This window comes from Eretmochelys imbricata, chromosome 3 (genome assembly GCF_965152235.1).
Source record: "Eretmochelys imbricata isolate rEreImb1 chromosome 3, rEreImb1.hap1, whole genome shotgun sequence".
Lineage (NCBI taxonomy): Eukaryota > Metazoa > Chordata > Testudines > Cheloniidae > Eretmochelys > Eretmochelys imbricata.
In genome coordinates this window covers 58,481,222-58,504,103 of record NC_135574.1, presented here as the reverse complement: position 1 = coordinate 58,504,103, position 22,882 = coordinate 58,481,222, and the positions used below count along the sequence as shown (strand labels likewise).

General features: G+C 41.4%; 1 protein-coding gene across 3 annotated transcripts in view; it reads left to right on the top strand.

Annotated features, from left to right (window-relative positions):
• The window catches only part of SLC17A5 (solute carrier family 17 member 5), a 41,143-nt gene extending 18,471 nt beyond the window's left edge, over positions 1–22,672 (top strand). Inside the window, exons 7-12 of one of the 3 annotated variants that reach the window (XR_013345582.1) lie at positions 2,251–2,409; positions 8,503–8,635; positions 12,668–12,815; positions 18,062–18,365; positions 18,849–18,939; positions 20,972–21,018. Coding sequence is in view for 2 of the 3 variants with exons in the window: in XM_077812696.1 (XP_077668822.1) it covers positions 2,251–2,409; positions 8,503–8,635; positions 12,668–12,815; positions 18,849–18,939; positions 20,972–21,109 (669 nt within the window). In the remaining variant the exon portion in view is untranslated. The other 2 variants (XM_077812696.1, XM_077812697.1) reach the window with 2 other exon arrangements.
• The last annotated feature ends 210 nt before the right edge of the window (positions 22,673–22,882 follow it).

Below are 22,882 nucleotides of genomic sequence, written 5' to 3'. Positions count from 1 at the left end.
CAAAACTACTTGAAATCATTGTCCGTTTGCAACATACCAAATAGAGGAACATTTTTCCTTGTCCTATATGTTTTTAGTGCTTTTTCAATGAAGCCTGAACATGGAAAAAAATAAGAGTTTTGCCTGCTGTAACCATGCCTTTGTGGGTCAAAACTGAGAATACCAAATTCAGGACAAACTGCTGAGAAATAGGGCAGACACACCCCAAAACTGGTGGTTATTCTCCCATAAGATACACCAAACCAGCAACAAAAGTAAACTTCTGTTTCACCACACTGGCTAACAAGAAGTCAGAAAAGCAGTTTCCTTAGGCATGCCAGTCCTTGTATCACCACCAAAAACACTAGACTTAAAGATGACCTAAAACCAGTTTCATCAAATAAAAAGTTCTTCTGATCCCAAAGGACCAGCCACGCACCCAGGTCAATATATAACTCAGATCTTACCCAATAATCATGCTGTTGCCAATCCTTTAGTATCTAAAATCTACAGGTTTATTTATAAAAAGAAAGAAAGGTGAGAGTTAAAATTGGTTAAAGGAATCAAATACATACAATAATTTCAAAGTTCTTGGTTCAGGCTTATAGCAGTGATAGAATAAACTGCTGGCTTAAGTCAAGTCTCTGGTTGCTTCCAAATCATTGGAAGGACCTCAGTCCCTTGGTTAGAATGTTCCCATTTGTATAAGTCCATAGTCCAGAGGCTTGAGCAGGAAAGGGGCAAAATGGAGATGTTTTCAGCACCTTTTATGTCTTCTCTCAAGGAAAGGGAATCCCGTTGTTCTTACTGTGGAAAATTACAGGTAAAAGATGGAGTTTGGAGTCACATGAGTAAGTCAAATGTCCATGCATGACTTCGCTTAGTGATAGCGGGGAAAGTCCATTAGGAGTAGATAGACGTCTTCCATTGTAAGTTAAGTTTCAGAGTAACAGCCGTGTTAGTCTGTATTCGCAAAAAGAAAAGGAGTACTTGTGGCACCTTAGAGACTAACCAATTTATTTGAGCATGAGCTTTCGTGAGCTACAGCTCACTTCATCGGATGCATACCGTGGAAACTGCAGCAGACTTTATATATACACAGAGAATATGAAACAATACCTCCTCCCACCCCACTGTCCTGCTGGTAATAGCTTATCTAAAGTGATCATCAGGTTGGGCCATTTCCAGCACAAATCCAGGTTTTCTCACCCTCCACCCCCCCACACAAATTCACTCTCCTGCTGGTGATAGCCCATCCAAAGTGACAACTCTTTACACAATGTGCATGATAATCAAGTTGGGCCACATGCACATTGTGTAAAGAGTTGTCACTTTGGATGGGCTATCACCAGCAGGAGAGTGAATTTGTGGGGGGGGGTGGAGGGTGAGAAAACCTGGATTTGTGCTGGAAATGGCCCAACCTGATGATCACTTTAGATAAGCTATTACCAGCAGGACAGTGGGGTGGGAGGAGGTATTGTTTCATATTCTCTGTGTATATATAAAGTCTGCTGCAGTTTCCACGGTATGCATCCGATGAAGTGAGCTATAGCTCACGAAAGCTCATGCTCAAATAAATTGGTTAGTCTCTAAGGTGCCACAAGTACTCCTTTTCTTATTGTAAGTTAAGTGTTCTTTAATGGGCCATTCTACTTGAATAGTTCCTTCACAGTGTGCTGGCTAAACACCCTATTGGTGTTACCCAGAAGCAAACATCTTAGAAATACAGGTATGTAGTTAATATTACTAACTTCAGCTACAAAAACGATACATGCATACAAATAGCATAATCATATTCAGTGGATCATAATGTTTCCATAGACATCTTACATGCCACATTTTGTACAAGATCTGTTGCAATTGTATAACAGTGGTTGCAATTGTATAACAGTGGTAGCAACAATCTATGTGGTTATAGTTTAATCAGATAATGTTACACCTACATACCAAAGTAATTGAGGGAATAAACCCACTTTTTTATTATTGGTTTCAGTAGGGTTTCAGCTGCAATAGCTTTTTAAATATAAAGGCAAAAAATATGGCATAATAAGTGACTCCATAATAGATTTCTGACTTTCCATTTGCTTCCTAATTTGTCAAATTTTGTTTAGTTCAGTTACTATAATTAGCAATAAAGAACACACATCTAAGGAGTCAGGCTGACTTTGAATGTGCTCTTCAGAATGCAAAATAATCAGATTTAGGTAGGGTCAAAAGTCTAGAATAAATATTCCTAGGAGTTGTCCTGATTATTTCCCTCCATTTTCCTAGCTTTCTACTCAGAAGTCTGTACCATGGGAACCCATGCTGAAATCCCTTCCACTCTGGGCTATTGTTGTGGCACACTTTTCTTATAACTGGACTTTCTACACTCTTCTCACACTATTGCCTACGTACATGAAGGAGATCTTGCGGTTTGATGCACAAGAGGTGAGATAAAACAAAAATATTCCAATCCATTTCCTGTTATAGTTCATGACTTAGTTTTCCTCTGTGTAGTAGAGTGGTGATACAGTCCAGTGTTTAGAACAGGGTACTCAGTCGGGAAGCTTGGATTCTACCCCAGATTGTCATTGACATGTCATCGCTAGTCTCCACACACTGAATTTTTCCTTCTGATGTCCATTAAATCATTCCATAGCTACTAACATTGCTTAATTGCACTCTCTCTCCACTGTTCTTTTTGTTTTTGTTTGCATTCTGTCAAAGAATTTTTTTTTGTTTTGTTTTTTTTAAGAAAAGGACAAAGTAGGAGCACAGTGAAACAGGGAAGGGGAGCAAATAGAATTCCTGAATAAATACTTCTCTTGATTTCTTAGCCCCGACAGAGGAAGGAAGAATCAGTGTACTGAAAGTGACATGAATCTGAGGAAAAAGAGGAGGCTACAAGTGCAGTTAGAAAATAGTGAAGTATCAGCTAATAAAATGTATATCTCTGGGACTAAATGGTTACATCTGAGATCCAATCTATGCTGTAATATTTTCTGTGCCAAGGGACTTGGTTAAAGGGGCATCTCTAGGGCCCTACTAAATTCATGGCCATGGAAAACAGTGTCACGGACCATGGAATCTGGTTTCCCCCCCGTGAAATCTGGTCTCTTATATGCTTTTACCCTATACTATACAGATTTCACAGGGGGGACCAGTGTTTCTCATATTGGGGATCCTGACCCAAAAGAGAGAGTTGCAGGGAGGCCGCAGGGGTATTTCAGGGGGTTGCGATATTGCCACCCTTATTTCCGCACTGCCTTCAGAGCTGGGCTTCCAGCCAGCAGTCGCCACTCTCCAGCTGCCCAGCTCTGAAGGCAATGCTGCTGCCTTGTGGACCCCATAACATCTCTTTTTTTGGGTCAGGACCCTACAATTACAACACTGTGAAATTTCGGGTTTAAATAACTGAAATCATGACATTTACAATTTTTAAAATCCTATGACTGTGAAATTGACCAAAATGAACTGTGAATTTGGTAGGGCCCTAGGCACCTACTACCAAATCCCTTTTTCTGTTGGAATTTTTTACCTGTTACTAGAACATCTAAGATTACTGTAATTGAAAGATTAGTTGGGAAAATACATTTTCTCTGAATTCTTTTGAGCTTATTTTTGTTGTGTATTTGTTAGTGCTTTGTGTGCAGTCAGTTTCATAGGTTCCCCAGCATAGTCAGTTTCTCTTTGAGGTGGAATTGTTGGGTTTTTTTTTTTTTGGTTTGGTTAGGTGGCAGGTGTGTAGGTGTGTGTGGAAGAGGGGTTGATGGGTATTCCACCTGACAACAAAAAAAAGAGGGAGAGAAATGGTAAAACAAAAAAAGGGGGGGGGGGGTTGGTGTGCAGGTATAGCAAAAAGGGACTCGGTGCAGATGACAGGGTTCCAGATCCAGGGCGAGCCCGTCATCCCCCTGGCAGAGGGGAAAGCGTACCAGCACCTCAGCATGCCAACGGGTTTCCATGTCCAGCAGACACCCGAGGACACCATCCAGGAGATCTTACAGGATGCCGCCAAGATCGACACCACTTTGCTAGCACCGTGGCAGAAGATAAACGCCCTGAACACTTTCCTGATCCCCTGCATCTCATTCATCCTAAGGGGATCCATCGTGGCAAAGGTACCCCTCAACAAGGCAGCCAAGATCGTCCAGCAGCTGGTGAAAAAGTGGCTGTTCCTTCCCCAGAGAGCCAGCAACGAGCTGGTCTACATCGCCCACAGGCATGGTGGTGCCAATGTCCCCCATGTGACGTTGCGGTGATCACCCACGCCTTCCGCCTGCTGACGTGTCCCGACGCCATGGTAAGGACCATCACAGCAAACGCCCTCCATGACGCAACAAAGAAGCGGATCGGCAGAACCCCCTCCAACCAAGACACCGCCAACTTCCTGAGCGGTTCCCTGGATGGCGAATTCGGACGGGACGGGCGCGACATCGCTTCACTGTGGTCCCGCACTTGCAATGCCACGCGTCACCTGGGGAAGTGCATTGGCTGCCGCTGGGAGTGGTGCGAGGAGCGCCAGGAGCTGGGAGTCCTGGTGCTGCAGATCAGGTCTGACGACAACACCATCATCACCCAGAGCGCCAGGGGCATGCTGGAGAGGACCCTGAAGGCAGCCATCCACTCACTGTACATGGAAACCCTGAAGCGTAAACCGGACCAGGATAAAGCCTTTGAACTGACCAGCAAGTGGGATGCCAACAACCACGTGGCTTCACCCGTTTCGCCGACTAGCGGTTCATCCACCATGCCCGGCTCAACTGCGTCCCGCTCAACGCAGCCGTCCGCCATGGGAACCGAGACAAGTGTTGCAGGAAGTGCAGCTACTCCAGCGAGACCCTGCCCCACGTCCTGTGCAGCTGCAAGCCCCACTCCAGAGCCTGGCAGCTGTGCCACAACACCATCAAGAACCTCCTGGTGAAAGCCATCGCACTGCGCCTGGGGGAGGTTGCTGTGAACTGCGCCATCCTTGGTACTGACAGCCAGTTGTGACCTGACGTGGTAGTCCCCAACGAGGCCCAGAAAAAGATCATCCTTGTCGACATCACGGTCTCCTTTGAGAACAGGACCCCAGCCTTCTGCGAAGCCCGAGCTCGTAAGCTGGAAAAATACGCCCCCCCTTCCCTCCAGCCGACACCCTGAGAGCAAAGGGCTGCAAGATGCAGATGGATGCCCTGATTGTCACATTGGGCACTTGGGACCCCTGCAACGAGCGTGTGCTGCAGACCTGTGGGATCAGTCAATGCTACGCACGGCTCATGCGGCGCCTCATGGTCTCGGACACCATCCAATGGTCCAGGGACATCTACATCAAACACATCATCGGCCACCGACAGTATCAGGAGGTGTGAGCCGGTACGACATCGTGCATCAACTATGGGAAAGGGACTTAGAGACTTCTTCCGTTGGACCATGTGAACTGAAACCATAAACTCACTGAACATTAAATCCTACCAAATGAGGGTAAATCCATCCTCATCCTCGTATCCACTCATTATACTCCACACCTGAACATAGCCATTATATGGACAACGTACCCCCATATCTCAACGTCTGTACTTTGACCCATTAAACTTTTACCCCCAATCGGGGAGATTGCAGGTTATGTATTCCTTACGCCACCCGTTCCTAAACCGAATTTCGCACCCCTTGATAATCTGTACTTTATTCCCTGATAACCAGAAACTTCTATGCTTAAACTCTGTACCATTTTCTCTTTACTTCAACATCTTAATAAAATTATTAAATTTGAAACTGTTCATTCCTTCTGAAGCACCTGGCATTAGCCACTGTTAGAAGACAAGATACAAAGCTAGATGGACCATTAGTCTGACCCAGTATGGCTGTTCTTATAATCTTAAATTAGTAGTAACTCTTTTCTTTGAAATCTAGGCAACTTTTTTTAATCTGATGGGATCCCTTTTAAAACATGGTATTCCTTTTCCCCTTCTTCTCAGGAGAAGTAGAATACAAACCATTGTTGCAATGTAGGATTTAGTTGTGCTACAGCCCAGTTGAAGTCCAAAAATTAGCATAATTCAGGAATATAATGACAGGACATAAGATAAGATGATAAAGTAATTGAAATTATTTATCCTGAAAGGGGGAAACATGTTTATGCTGTGTAAATACCTAAATGAGGGTTATATGAGAGGGAAAACAGCATTAGACACATCTTAAAACAAGATTGACTGGCTGAAGTTGAACAAAAGGAAAATATAATTTAGATCAGTGGTTCTCAACCAGGGGTCCAGGACCCCTTGGGGGCTGCCAGGCAGGGCCAGTATTAGACTTGCTGGAGCCCAGGGTAGAAAGTCAAACCCCCACCGCATGGCACTGAAGCCCATGGCACTGAGCCCCGCTGCCTGGGGCTGAAGGCAAAGCCTGAGCAGCTTAGTTTTGCGGGGCCCCCTGTGGCGTGCGGCCCCATGCAATTGCCCTGCTTGCTACCCCCTAACATCGACCCTGGCTTTTATATGCAGAAAACGAGTTTTTATAGCGTGTTGTGGGGGGCCTCAGAAAGAAAAAGGCTGTGAACCCCTGATTTAGATTTAATTTATTTGTATTACTGTTGCACCTAAAGGTTCCAACTGTGATTGAGGCCTACTTTGTTTACAGAGGTGAAATTTTCAAAGCCACAAATGGGAGCCAAGCACCTTTGAAAAATCTCTCTCAGAATCCAAACAGATGAGACAGACCAAGGGAAACAGGTGAAGTGGCTTGCCCATATTCATGCAGCAGGTCAGTGACTGAGCTCAGCACCCAGGTGTCCTGATTCCTAGGCAGGTGCCCAAGCCACTTGACTGTGATGCTTATATTAAGAAGAAAGTTCCAGCATCACTGTTGAAACAGTTTGCCAGGAGAAGTAGGCAGGGAACCAATTCAGAGGTGCCCAAAGTTAAATAAGAGCTTGGAAAGCATAGCTTAGTGTCCTTCCTATTTAACAAAGGCGGTTGGATCAGAGGTCTCAGGAGCTGTTCAAGCAAGCCCATGACAGAGGTGTCTGCCACCACAACCTTGAATTTGGCTACTTTGTATAAAACTGTTGCTTAAACGTTAGCAAGTTTTACTGTGTGGAGTGCAGCTTTCCTGTATCCCTGGCATTTTTAAAGCAAATTGACTTCAGATTGCCACATGTTTGACATTTAAAAAAAAAAAAAAAAAAAGCTTGCATCAGAGTGTCATTTTAGCCTATTGCCGCACTTTCAGGTGGGAATTGCATTAACATTTAAAATGCAAAGCTGCTACATAGTGTCAACGCTATTCCCGTATCCGATTAATTGTCTGACTAGTTAAAAGGGAATTTGTTAAAATGCTGATTAGATATTTGAAAGGCACTTCAAAGGGGGATCTTTATTGCTGAGACTCTCTTAATTTTGGGTGTTTTTACTTATTGCTCTTCTTAAAAGCAGAAGTTTAAAAAATAATGGGCAGCATCTTTGAGTGTTGATTTGGAGGATGAGACTTTTGTGCTTTAGTTCTCAAATATAGCAATACGCTCTGATTTAAAATTAAATGTCATACAGAAGTTTTTCTTGTTCCCTGATTTATTTTACATTTAATGAGTAACATAACAATATTTCCACAGTATGCATCCGATGAAGTGAGCTGTAGCTCACGAAAGCTTATGCTCAAATAAATTGGTTAGTCTCTAAGGTGCCACAAGTACTCCTTTTCTTTTTGTACCCCATCCAGTGGACATCCAAACACTTCTTTAAGTAGGTCAGATACTTGCAAATTACCCTGCCCCTACAGATAATCAGCTGTCAAGTTAAATGAAAAGGCAAAAAAGTTGAGTTAATTTGGGACCCATATAACACAGTTCAGTAGTTTAGATTTCCTACATCAGATGAACCACTTGGAATAGTACAAGGGCATACTAAGGACCTAATCCTGCTTCTGTGGAAGTCAGTATCTGTGTGTTGCAGTTGGTTTAGTGGCAACACTGTAAGGGCATGTAGGGATGTAGGAATTGCCATACTGGATAAGAAACCCCACAAAAGGCAGATTTGGGATAATCTGACCCGCCCACATTAGGTCTCAACTGGATCTCTAATAGTTAGATATTGGATTACACTCTGAACCATGAGGTTTAATATCACTTTCAAAATGTTTGTTAGCCTTAAGAATTGTTACTTGGCCATTTGGTGTATGTTAACCTGACTATATAGAGGTTTTTCTTCTACTTTTCTCTTTTGTCCTTTAAATTGTTGGCTTTCATCTGACAATTATTTCCAAGCCCATTTTTGTTAAACGGAATATTTATCAGACTGACTTTATGTGATGGCCTCTGAGCAGTATTCATGCACTGGTACATTTTAAAATGTAATAAAATAATTGTGTAAAAAATGTAATGATCTGCCTACCTTATCACCAGATATCTGATTGTCTTATGAAAGAACAGATGGCTATCCTGTTGGCTTACTTGACATTTTTAGTAGAGCTAAAACTTCCTATCGCTGCAGCACAAGTGCTTTTTCAGAATATTTTATGTTTATTTCAGTATTTTAACTTAACCACCTTTTTTCTCCTCTCCAGAATGGATTGTTATCTGCACTGCCTTATTTTGGATGTTGGCTGTGTATAATCATGTCTGGTCAAATTGCTGATTACTTAAGGGAAAAACAGAACTTGTCCACTGTGTGCGTGCGCAAAACATTTACCCTAATAGGTAGGTAAATTAGGTGAATAATGTGCATGCTTTTTCTTCAGTTTAGAACACTTAATGGTGCCTAGTTAGGGATAACGCAGGCATCATGAGTTTGACTCCTTACAGATGGTCTGCTGTCAGTCCAAGTATATGTGTGTTTGGGGTGGGGTGCTGTTCGTCAGTGCTGGTGATTTCCGAGAGTTGCAGGACACATGCAGAAGTTGTACCAAAATGTATGTATGTGCTTGCTGGACAAAATATCAGTATTATACTATTTCTTAGGGTTCCTTTGGACCTATGTGTCTTTAGTTTGACTGGTTTGATATGCACTAATCATACATTGGCCATTTTAGCTTGGTTTGCCTTATCTTTTTCTGTCTAGCTTTAAAATAAAAATCCCTCTTCCTATTTTAAATTCCTACTCTGCTCTAAAAAGGTGAGCTGCAAATGTTTTTACAAATTCCTCCAACTACTGGATGTGCTTATTGTCCCCAGCAATGGATGGGTTAAGAAGTGTGTTTGGCACATTTTAAGTTTAGAAATCTTCTAAACAGTTGTCTGCCGCACTGTTGAGGATACATTATATATACATGACTGAAGAAATTAAATGTCAGACCTTTTTTTCTAATAATAAACCTGCTGTTTTTTTCCACTGATCTGCACTGAAATATCTTCTGGGAAAAAAGTTTATCGTTCCACTATGTTGTCCTCTAACAAGCAAAGATGAACATATCTATGTAAAGCAACTTTTGTCATCTGATTTCTCAGAAAAACAGATTCCGCTGGAGTAGAAATTTCTTTTACAGTGCTCGCATCAAAGGGTAAAATTTTCAAAGTCACCTAAGTGACTGAGGGAGTCATTAAAAGTCAGCGAGACTAAGGGCTTGTCTACACTGGCACTTTACAGCCCTGCAATTTTCTCGCTCAGAGCTGTGAAAAAACACCCCCCGAGCGCTGCAAGTTTCAGTGCTGTACAGTGCCCGTGTAGACAGTGCACCAGCACTGGGAGCTGTTCCCCTCCTGGAGGTGGGGATTTTTATAGCGCTGGGAGAGATCATTAATGAAGACAATCCCTTAACCCTGGTCTACAGTATGAACTTACGTCAGTATAACTACGTTGCTCCTGGGTATGCAAAATCCACACCCCTGAGTTATGCAGTTTCACTAACCGAACTCCTGGTTAGACAGCACTATGTTGATGGGAGGGCTTCTCCCATCGACGTAGCTACTGCCTCTCGGGAAGAGTGCCCATAGATAGTGTCGGAGAAAAACACAGTTCTCACTCTCAGGTTGGGTGCAGCAAGTCAGATACACTTTATTTTCTCAAGCAATTGCACAGAGGGAGAGAGTGCACTAAGACACAGGGTTTCCCCCACCTAGGCAGGTCTCTCTAAAGATAAACAATTAGAGCAAGCATTTATACCTTTATTACAGACAATAATGAGCAACAGCTGCATATTATTTATACATATTCCTTCATGATATCTTATTTTTCTCACCAATTTCTCTTATAGTCTACATTCTATTCTTATCTAATACAAGGTCACAACAGCCTCTCTCACAGTTCTTTTCCCACTCACTTCGCACAATCCCCACTTCTACAAATCTCGCGTTATTAAAGCTAGAGTTAGCCTGACTCCTACTCATTTCAGAGGCCTGCATCCAAATTCCCTTTATGTACTTCCACAGTAGCATCTTCACTAAGCTAAGCTGCAACGCTGCAGTGCTGTAAGTGTAGACGAGCCCGTAGACTCGTAAATTACTATCTGTAATTCAGTGCACCTTAGAATATGTTATGAAGTGGTTCTCACAGACTAATCTTGGTATCTTGCAGGTTGCAGTACCTGGCTGATTTTAGTCACCCATGCCCAAGAAAATCTGTAATTGTTGCAATTTTTGTACGTGCCTGTAAATTAGAGAGAAAACAGCTAATTAACGAAGCTGAGGAAGGGGTAAAAATTCTGACAGGACATTTTGAAATCCAGGCCAGCAAAACTCAAAATGAAAAATCCAGAAATACGCGTTTTAAAAAGAAATTCTCTGCTTTCCCTAAGACTCCTTAACAAGATACGTATGATGTCTTTTTCAAACCAAAAAGACGTCTTCATCCTTTTATGCAACCACATCTATCTGTGGTAAAGAGGACAAGGAAGTATTCATAGTTTCCAACTGTGTCAGCAGAGCATATGTTTTAACTTTTTTACAACTGATTGCCATCTTTTCAGTATCCAAGTGTTGTGGCATATCAGTACATTGACAAAACTCACATAAATCCAGAAACTTGTGATTTGGTTGCATGCTCCAGAAGTTACCTATTGTAAAGAGCCCATTGGAAAGAGCTGTGACAAAATACTGCATCAAAATGTTCTGAAGCTAACACTTTTGAGGAACATATGGGGTCACCATTTCAAACTGACTATCTAAAGTAATGTCTTGTAATAGCAAGCTGTTCCATCAGAGTGTATTTACAGATAGTATAATGTCTGAATCCCACTACAGAATTCATAATCTCTTGTTCCTCCTTGTTTCAGAGTAGCAGCCGTGTTAGTCTGTATTTGCAAAAAGAAAAGCAGGACTTGTGGCGCCTTAGAGACTAACAAATTTATTTGAGCATAAGCTTTCGTGAGTTACAGCTCACTTCATCGGTTCCTCCTTGGTATCTGATGGTTTGTAAAGCTCAGACTATTTTGACTAATTACACAGAGAGTTGCTTGAAGACCAGAAAGTATTTGCAGACGTTCCTTTGAATTTGAATGGTGGTTTGGTTCACTTATACCCACCCTTATTTCCTATTTGCAAATATTCATGCAAATAGATTTTTGGTCACTCAAATGGTTCTCGAATGGCTGTTCTCCACATGAAGACCTGTATTTGCATTTGAATGGGGATATTTGTGCCCAAACATCAGTATTCATTATTCACCTTTTGTTGTTCATTATTCTCCTGTCTTAAAAGGTTTGTCACCCCTGATGGAGCAGAAACAGTACCATGTGACTTAAGTGACCAATTCTGATAGTGGACAGTCAAACTAAACAGCTGACAAACACCCACAGGCTGAAAGTTGGTCAAATCATCTGTTTACACAATTACAAATAATGAATACATGCAGAAGTCAGGATCAGTTCATCAGAAGAAAAAAGTGTTCAATTTGGATAAAAAGAAAAGGAGTACTTGTGGCACCTTAGAGACTAACCAATTTATTTGAGCATGAGCTTTCGTGAGCTACAGCTCACTTCATCGGATGCATACCGTGGAAACTGCAGCAGACTTTATATATACACAGAGAATATGAAACAATACCTCCTCCCACCCCACTGTCCTGCTGGTAATAGCTTATCTAAAGTTATCATCAGGTTAGGCCATTTCCAGCACAAATCCAGGTTTTCTCACCCTCCACCCCCCCACACAAATTCACTCTCCTGCTGGTGATAGCCCATCCAAAGTGACAACTCTTTACACAATGTGCATGATAATCAAGTTAGGCCATTTCCTGCACAAATCCAGGTTCTCTCACTCCCTCACCCCCCTCCAAAAACCCACCCCCATACACACACAAACTCACTTTGCGAATACAGACTAACACGGCTGTTACTCTGAAACCTGTCAATTTGGATAACTTATTCATCACATATAATTCACACAGCTCTAGTCTTCCCCCATTTTATCTGCTGTTGCGGCCTCTGTTAATTTTATCATAGTACATACATAAAATTGACCTGATCTGATAAGACTAGGCTGATCAGTATCAGTTACTTTCTGATGACCTTTCATCCAATTAAAGCTTGCTCTCCTGTCTGCCACCGGTATGGACTTCAGTGGGCTCATGCAGCACAGACATCCTGGATTCTTTTCTAATGGAGCCATAAAATTGCAAATCTCCATTTTAATTTAAAAAGTACCATGCTATGTTTTGTGCACTAGGTGGCAGTAGTAATATAGAAAATACACCTAAATACATAACTTAGTTTTAGGTTCTTTGTATGATAAATAATGGTTAAGCATCTTTGTGGTGGTAAGTGTCTGGAGGTTTCTAAATGATGTTGTTGTTTTTAGGAATGATCGGGCCTGCAGTATTTTTAGTAGCAGCTGGATTCATAGGCTGTGACTACACATTGGCTGTTGCATTCCTAACCATATCAACAACACTAGGAGGCTTTTGTACATCTGGTTTTGGCATCAACCACCTGGACATAGCACCGTCGTAAGTATTGCTAAAGCTAGTTTTAATACAGATGACATTTTGATAACTTCAACATGAATTAACACTGTTCCATTTAGTGTTAAATGTTAACAATGGTGAAGCGTTATAACCTTTTAGAAAGGTTATTTGCATTTGAAAAACATGCTGTATAAATTGGTCAGATGTTACTTGTCATAAGCAGGCAGTATGTAGTCACTGGCTATGGGCAGATCAATCCTTATGTACAATCATTTTTCAGTAATGGTGTAATTTTTCAAAAGAGAAGGCTAGATTCTCATCTGTGTTTCTGTGCCTTGTACAAGACCAGAGCCCGGCAGATCTCTCTCTTTCCTGAAAGATTTATCTGTACTCTTTAGATGTCCACATAAATACAGAATAATGACCAGTTGGAGAACTATTCAGCTCTGAGTTTGATTTACCCTCATACACAGGACACTAGTGAAGTACAAGATTTCAACACTTATCAGGGCAGATTCTCTTCTGTGTAAGGCTCCTGGGCACAGAATGGGCTGCTCTAGCTTGTGCTAGCTGTCTGTGATCCCCCAGCTTCAAGGAGCTGTGGATTAATGGTTTGAGCACTGTACTGGGAGTCTGGTAGTTTTAGTTTCTATTCCCATGTCTGCCACAGGAACCATAGCCAGATTCTGGTCACTCTCCCACCCCAACCTTTATGCTGGTAGCCAGCCTCCCACCGCTCATTTAACAGTCAGCTCTATCAATTCTGTCCCCTCTGGGGATTCCCCACACTGGGGACTTGTGGGTGGTTTCTGCTTCCTTTGCACCATCTGATTATTTGCAGATGTCAGGAAGGAATTTCCTCTCTGACAGTCTACTGCACAGTTGTTGTTTTGTTTGGGGTTTTTTGTTTTGTGTTTGTTTCCCCATGCTTTTGCCTTCCTCTAACTTAGCAGCAGGGTGAGACTTAGATTCTGTTGGGGTCATCCTCAGCTATGCATGTTTATAAAGACTATATGCATGGAATCTATTGAAGGGTCATGGCTGATTCCAGTAGGCCGTATCGTCAGTCTTTAAGGTGGTATTACTTACTGTTGTTCTTCAAAGATGCAATTCACCTGTCTTCCCAAAGTGGAGAATTAATTGTCAGAGAGGTGGTCAAGATAAAAAAAAAAAAAAGAAATTCCTGAAATTTCCTTCTTTTTAAACAAAAGAGTAATCTAAGTGTTCAAAAGGAAATCAGGCGATGTGCAGGATTCTGGGCTACACGTTGAACTCCTCAAACCAGCTCCACAGTTTACCATTGGAGAAAGATTTCAGTGATGCTCTCTGCTTTCTTAAAAGTCAAAGATTTGGTATAAACCTCTTGGAGAGAAGTGAATTATAAACAAAGGAGATCTAGACTGAGGAGCACTCTCTTACACCACAATCTTTCTAGATGGCTGGCTGGCTCTCTAAATTAATAAATAAATAAATTAAATTAAAAATACACCAAAAAAACTACATTAAAAATATTAGGATTGCAAAGTAAGGCAATGACAGAATTAAGATTGCCTATACAGCCATAGTGCAGGCCCCTGGTATTATATGTGATCATGTCATTAAAGACTATACTATCTTTTCCACAGGACCCCTGCCTCATTAATTCCACAGAATGGACAGTGCTCACTTAATGAGCAGCTATTCAATATTTTGTTTTGTCCCCACTCTTCAGATCTCAGGCTTACATTCAGCACACCATTCAGACCCTGCTCCAAAGAGGAGAATTAATTTCCTCCTGGGCTTTTCTGTGGTGCTCATCACTATAGTTTCTGAGTTTTTCACATTCGCTAATTACTTTATCTTCACAACACTCCTGTGAGGTAAAGGCATGATATTACTCCATTTTAGAGATGGAGAACTGAGGCACAGAAAGATAGGGTCTAAAGTATTTAAAAAATGTGGGTACCCAATTAGAGAGACCTAAGATCTGATTTTTTCAAAGAATTTGTCATTTTATAGCTTTTTCTACATGGAGAGCACAATTCCTGTTGACTTCCATGTGAGTGCACAGCACTTCTGTAGATCAGACCCCAGGGATACCCAGAAAATAAGGAATTAAAATCACAGTGAGTGACAGTGTGGAAAGTTTAGCTTAAGTGACTTGCCCAGTATCACATAGGTACTCTGTGGCAGAGCAGGGATAGAATCCATGTATCCAGTGCAGCATTTAATTGCCTTAACCGTGAGCCATTCTTTCTGTTTCTGCAATCCCCTGCCTCAGTCACTACACACCTTCCAATTTCTGCAACAAGTGAGGCTGGGGTCCTGGAGACCAATCTCCTTCCCTACCCAACCCTGATTCATCCCCAGAGCAGGTCCATCCTGTGCAGTGAATAAGGCAGAAGTCCTTTGCAAAAAAATATTATGTAATCAGATAATGAAAGACTGTATTATAATGCATACACACAAGGGGGCCGAATTAAGGTTACATGGACATTCTTAATTCTGGCTTTGTCTAAGTTTTGAGTGTTTGACTTAGCAATTTAATGTTTTTAAACGTAGCTTTTGTATGTGTAACTTCCTAAGTTTTAAAAAAAAGCAAACGGGGAAAAAAACCCAAGTACCATCATATTGACCCCCACATGGGCCATCAGCAAGATTGGAACTGTTAGATCAATCACACAGGTATCTGCCACTTGAGCTAATGGCGTAACAAGGGGTAATAGTAGATTGTCATCCTTTGGATAACCAGCGCTAGAGGGGGATGTCAGTGGGTTTCACATATATTTTCTGGGAGTGGGGGAATTACCAGACTTAGGATACCTTGGGTTCCATTCTAGGCACAGTGGAGGGAGTGGTACTAATGGGTACAGAATCTTCTGTTCATTTTCCCCCAAGCATGACCCCTTTCACCCTATCCCATCCAACCTGTCCTGTCTCTTTCTACCCCTGAATTCTTGTCCCAACCTCACTTCCCCACCTAGCCAGCCCCAGTCTCCATTCCTTGGGCTTCTGTTCCCAGTCTTTTTGCCTAGCACATCCTATTCTCAGTTCTCTGGACTCTCCATTCCAAGTGTCCTTGCCCACTCAGTCCCACTTTTCCCCCTACTCCCCATCCTGCTGAGAATGCCCAGTGTAGATGGGAATCTTCAGGAAATTTAGCTGCTATCTAAGAAGCCTGTAGTGAGCACGTGAAAACTGCTCTTTTTACCCAAAGGTTATATTTGGGCAGATATTCCTAGAGGTGGCGAAATGATCATTCCAGAAGCAACGGCACCACCATCGCCGTGCTTTCTCTCTCTCTCGATCACATTTCAATACCCTACTCCAAAGCAGGGAAGTCTTAGCACTTTTCAAAGAAAAGGTTGCCAGAATTTTTTGACGTGCTCAAAATGAGACCCAGGAAAAATAAGTCATGCTTGGAAACAGCTGAACCATTTTGTCTGAAATCTTCCAAAAAAAACCTTCAGACTGAGGCAGACACCCACCATTGAAAGGGGAGAAAATGAATTGGGGCATTACTGTGGGCATATAAAAGAACATAGTGATGAGCTTGCTGGCTATTACCATAAGGGCCTTTTGCTATTCAAAAAATTGTAACATGCCACAGCAGGAATTTGTATAATAAATTTAAGTTGCAGGAACTGTTTCCTTAAATGAACAAAAATCTTCACATCCAAGTAGAAAACATGAATTATAATATAAAAATGTAGGTGTGTGTCTTCCCATTATGTTGTTAACATTTGAAATTATTGGGGAAGGGGCAAAATTATCTGTGTGGGGGGAAAATATATTCACTTCTGGCTTCTTCCCTGAAATGTTGGCTAATTCAGCCAATTACAGTAATATATTTCCTTAATGATGATGATTCTTAATATCTCACTCATCATAGATCCCTCATATTGTTCCCCTCGCTCTCTGATGTGCTGACCACATCATGTATCTTGCGTTGTCTTCTCATTCTGCCCCTTACTTAATCAGTGAGTTCACTGTATTCGTGCATCCCCTACTATGTTATAGAAGATCTTCGTCAATGTTTGGACTGTCTTGCTTTGCAGATTTGTCATATTTAGCTTTCTCTTTCATGCTGGATTCTTTACATTGTACAGAGAGTTGCACCATGGTTATCTGCATCAGACTGTGTGTTATCAAGTGCACAATCTATGTCAGAAATACTAAAAATGAAAGACAAGTAGCCAGGAATGAGCTGCAAATGTTTCTCTGGGGCCTAGATGAGCTTTGAAAGTGCATATTAATATTGTTGCAGTGCTTAAATGTTTTAAGGAAGAAATGCTGCATGTAGGTCCATTAAGGGCTTCATAGTGTTTTGGTATATACACTTATCTGCCCCTAGAGGCTTTTACACTTGGGCTCTATGAAGCTGAATGTCATATTAATTTTTATGCACTTTCAAGTTGCCAAAGGAGTATAAATACATACCTTGTTTAAAAGAAATAAGTATCACTGTAGTCAAAATTTCAAAGTTTAAAGTAAAATACAGTGCACTGCCTTAATAAGGCTTCGTGAGTGTGTTGACTTTAAATAAAAATCATCCAATAGGCTCGATGCTTGAATTTGTAGCTCCCTTGTAAATGCTTTATTCAGAGAACACACACACACACACACAGAGCTAATCCCATCTGATTGTACGCATAGGTGCTGGAACAAGGGTAGCAGAGGCTGGGGGGAGGTGCTGCACCTACCCCTCCACACCCACCCCCCAGCGTGAAGTGGTTTCCATTATATACAGAGTTTGGTTCAATGGCTGTCAGCACCCCCACTATAAAAATTGTTCCAAAACCTCTGATTGCAACATATGCATCATCGCCTTTTATCTGCAGTATGAGATTCCTTCTAGATTCTCCTATTTCAGTAAGTAAAATGCCAGGGCTGTGCATATCTCTTCAGGAAGGCTATAGGTTCCATGGAGTGAAATACTGAAGCCACCAGGAATTCTGCCATTGTACTCTGGGGGGCCAGGATTTCATCCCATTGTGTTAAACGGTGAGTTAAACCAATACAGCTATTAGGAATATCTCCTTTCCCTTTTATTAGCTCATGGCTGACCTCAGTTAGTGATTTTTATATGGCTTCTGGGGGCAGCAAATCCAGCCTGCAAATCTTGCCCTGTTACTCCTTTCTGCTTCTGCGATCCCTGGGCTCTGAACTGGAAGATTACAATTTTTAGTTCTAGTCTCACTTCTGCCACTGACTTGCTTTAATGTTCTGCACTGGTAGAGCATTTTGCAAGCATGGCATCCATATGCCTTGCAACATCCCTATAAGTGATAAATATATTCATTTTACAGCCACAGGGAGGAGAAACTCAGGCTCAAAGAGGTTAAGTGAGTTTCTCGAGATTACGGAGCAAGTCGTCATCTCAGACTGCTGCTGTGTGTGTTGAGAACAGCACACCTTGGGATCCCAGAGAGATCCAAATGTCTGCAAGTGGACCTGCAAAAGTGGGTGTGGCAACCAGAAACATGGGTGGTCTTAGTTAAACCCACCCGCCATTTGTGTGCTACAGCCACAACCCATACAAATCTGAAGGGAACAAATGGAGCATGTGTTCTAAAGCCCTGTGTTGGTGGAACTTATGCTGTGAAGTAAAAGGTAAATGGAGAAATCCTTAATGCCTCCTGTCTTATTAGCAATGGCATCTGCATCGTCTTTGTCTATCCCACACATCACCCTGTCATGCGCCACACACTACCCACCTCCACCTTCCATCCCCTTTTTCTCCTCACCTCTCCAATGGATCCATCCAAGGCAAATTGGTTGATGCTTACCAAAGAGGGCATAGTTTGCTGTAAGAGGCTGGGTGAGACTCTCGGCAGTTCGCTGGTTTTGGCCTAGCCGAAAGGTGGCAACCCTATAACATGAAGCATGTAAACCAGTAACTCATTTTAAGGTGACACTTAGTTGCTCTTAAAATAAATAAATGGGAGCCATTCCCACGCAAGTACTAACTTGTCTTGGCTTTTAGTTCATGTGATCTGACAAGACTACAGCTGAAGGTGGTTTGGCTCCTATATCAAGCAGTTTCACCAAATACGGGAATAAGTTAATAAGCAGTGTGAACAATTTCTTCTACAGATATGCTGGGATCCTGCTCGGAATCACAAATTCATTTGCAACTGTCCCAGGAATGGTGGGGCCAGTCATTGCAAAAAGCCTGACTCATCATGTAAGACTGTTTGTTTGTTTGTTTGTTTCACTGATAAAATTTCATATGCCCTCTTCTAATGGACATTCTCCATTCTGAGATGCTGTTTTATATAAGGATAAAACGTGATGTATATGCGAGTCTTACTCTTAAGTTGTGATAAAGCTCTATGCCCTGGATTTTATTTTGGTGGCTGTTATACTGGCAGTAAAATGTGAGGTTGCATTTCAAAGAGCCACATAGGGCTTTAGGTATTTGGCTGTCAGTGGCATAGGCCTTGCCTTCACTAAGAAAAAGAAAGGTGCGTATATTTTATCACGAGTTATCTAACACGTGAATGACTATCGTGGTAAAATCCTAGTGTGGACAAGGCCATTATAGTTTTAACACGTTAGCAGGTAAACACTGCCTTGGTTAGTTATGGAAGAATGATGGTGTTTGAATCCTGAATTAAAAACTTGTCAATTAAACAAGGAAAGAACTCCTTTCAATTGTATTTATTTGTAATGTGTGTCCTGGGATTTTAGTGTATAGTATAAAATACTATACAGTTCCTCAGAGACTTGAATTAGATACCCAGTCTGAGACTTTTTATTCCCAGCACTACTTAGTCATAAAATGAGAAACAGTGATATACAGTAAAAGCTATATCATCTGGCACTTTACCAGCCTGAAAGCTCTATAAACCGGCATTTCTGATCTTCATTGAAAGTCCGGTTTACGGTCCAGTTAGTGCAGAGCTGTAGGCTCCCAATCTGGCTTCGCGCAGCTCCCTGGAAGTGGCGACATGTCCCTGCTGCGGAGGCGTGGTTAGGTGGCTCTGCGCACTGACCTGGCTCCACAACTGCGGGGGCGGCACCTGCAGGCAGAGGCAACATGCTGAGCTGCCTAGTTGCACCTCCGCCTAGGAGTATAGGGACTTGTTGCTGCTGCTTGCGGGGAGCCGCCCAAGGTGAGCGCCGCCCTGATCCAGCACCCCAACTCCCTTCCCAGAGCCCCCTCCCACACCCAAACTCCCTCCCTCTTAGTTAACCGGAATTTTTCACTTACCAGCACCTCCCATTCCCCCAACATGCTGGATAACAAAGCTTTTACTGTACATAACCAAAATGCTTTTCTTTTAGAATTATTGATAGAATTATTTAAGAATACTTTAGGGAGGGCAAGTGGGATGAGTGACTTTGCTAGTACAATTGGTGAATTGAGTAACCTAGTAATAAATCGCTCCAACCGTTGCTTTGAAAAACACTGAAGTATTATTTAATGCTGTGGGTCCAAACAGATCAGCTTTGTCTGGACAGCTTAACAAAAATTCTCTTATACTGTTTAGTCTGGTGTTAATACAGTCTCGTTCAGCTACCCTTTTCCTTTCTTTACCAGTAAAGACACTTTGTAAGCTTGTTTGAATAGTCACCTGCAATTTAAAAAATGGCTTTTTAACCTTAAAATGTTTACATATATGTAAACCTCAGTATTTATTTTTATTTTTTTAGAAATGTATTAGCTAATGCCATTAATGCATCCTAGACTTTTTTTAGACTACAAACCTTCATCCTGGTTTCAGTGACATCCCTTCACTGCCAATAGTAAACTTCTCTGTGGGCCAAAATCAATCCAGGGCTGAAATGTTTATGTAAAACCCATGGCTGGAACAGTAATATAGTAACAAATAATCAAACTGATTACCCATAAAGCATAGGAAAGATTTGTGCTGCTCTGAAAACTGAGTAGTCCTTTCCATTAGGTTCATTCTCCATGCATTGGGTTAGCCCAAATACAATTTTGAGACAATATATTTGGACTTTCTCACTTTGTTAAATGACAAACTGGGTGGAACAGCCCTTATCACAATGTTAATTGCATGGTTTTAAAATGTATTTGACTTCTACTGCTATTTAAGTTGTCCTTTTGTATTTGTAATGCTTTTGATGTCAACGTGAAACTGCACTGTGTAGAATTTTCAATTGACAAGAAAGAGTGTGTCTTTTTAGCAACTTTTCATTCTAAGATATGACGCTGTAAACTCATTGCTTTTATTTTTTTCTCTTGGCAGAATACTGTGGGAGAATGGCAGACTGTTTTCTATATTGCTGCTTCTATTAACTTATTTGGAGCAATTTTCTTTGCATTATTTGGCAGTGGAGAAGTGCAGGACTGGGCACTCAATGGCCGCCACTTGCATAGAAACTGAAGGAGTTATTGAGATATCAAGGCTATACTGAATCACTGTACTAAAGTCATGTGACCTGAAAAGTGCCTTTCATATTGATGCCCAGAAAGCTACAAAAGCTTTTCAGTTTAACTATTTTATCTGTGTACTGTTTGTACTGGAAGTCACTTGACAATGCATGTATGTTATTTCTGTAACAAGAAACTACTTAGCTCTAGTAGAATAGCCTCATGCTAAGACTTTATCAGATACTTGATCTAAAACCTAGAATTTTAAATCAGTGTGCTGGGCACCATTTTCTGCCACCTCTTAATATTTTCTGAATTAAAACGGGTAGGAAGATGTCTTCTATCATTGACAGGGCGCAGGAGAGAGAAGGGATTGTATGTGGTGTTGGGAGGAGGAGGAATGGTATGTAATAAGGAACCTTTTTTTAATTTTTATGATGAAGTTAATATGCTTCTACCATTTTAATATCCAGGAACTTTCTGGTTTTCTAGAGGTTTTTATTATATTTTAATTTTTCTTTTTACCAATATTTTAATTGGTGTTATAGGGCTCTGTTTTACTACACACATTTCCCATATGTAAATGTTCCATGTTCAAGAACATGGCTTCACAATTAATACAGAGTAATTAGAGAGCAATTTAACAACAAGCAGCTTACATTTGAGACAGACACACAGAAGGAGTCCTTCTGCTCCCCCCTCAGTGGGGTAAGATATTGACATACCATACATTCAGTGTCCTATGCATCAACAAAGGAGTACGTTGCTATGGTTTGAATTCTAATGTGAAGATTGCACTAGAAACGGAATAGCTGGGTGTGTGTATTAAAATGATTTTCAATCTGGCAACCTCTTTTTTTTCTCCATGACAAAAAGCATTCAAAGCAAAGGAACTCTCAAATTCTTCTGCTAATGTTGTAAATTTGCCAGTAGAAATGTACTAAAATGAGGCCAGTGCAGAGATTAAGGATAATACTTTTTAGTTCTCTTCTATAGTTACTCTAGCCCTGTTCACAGGTTAAAAATCAGTGATATTGGGGAAAGAACCAGTGCAACTTCATTTTTGGAAGTTGCCCCAGGCGCTTGCTGTTCTGAGTCTGAGAGAATTGTGATGTTAGTACAGAATTCACACTTGGAGCATTCTTTTACTATAAATGTACACTTGGATGCTACACACCCGACTAAACCCAATTATGAGTGAAAATTGTAGTCTAGAAGGAATCGGTGATTGAAAATCAGAGGGACTCTACTTAGAGTATTCACCATGTAGAAAGGGAAAAAATCCCCTTTCCAAAGATTCCTGGATTGGAGCAGGTTGGCGAAGGACACTTTGCTTTCTTTTTTCCACCTACCACCAATACAAAAAGAGAAGCCTGGCCACACCTGCGTACTTGTGCTCCAGGGGAGTCTGGCTGACTTCATTTCTAGGAAATGGCTACTGCCTCTCTTTACCAGCTTTAAGAACCTTTGTGTTTTCACCTGCGTTGAAGTGTCATGTCTTACTATAGAAGTATGTTAAAGCTGTGCTGTATCATCAATTTGTTTCTACAATAAATGGTGCCAGATTCATATGGAATTTATATTTGCACATGTGACTATTATTGGAAATGATACAATTCTAATTTTTGGGAAGTGATCCTCCAGTTAAACAGAGAATGTACCAACTGTGGGTGATGGATGGATTAGGGGATTGTGAATGGGTTTCTGAATCCCTAACCACTGCAGCAGTCTCAAATCTAGCAGAGACAGGTGAGTACTGTCTGCATGAAAAGAGGTAGCTTCGTTT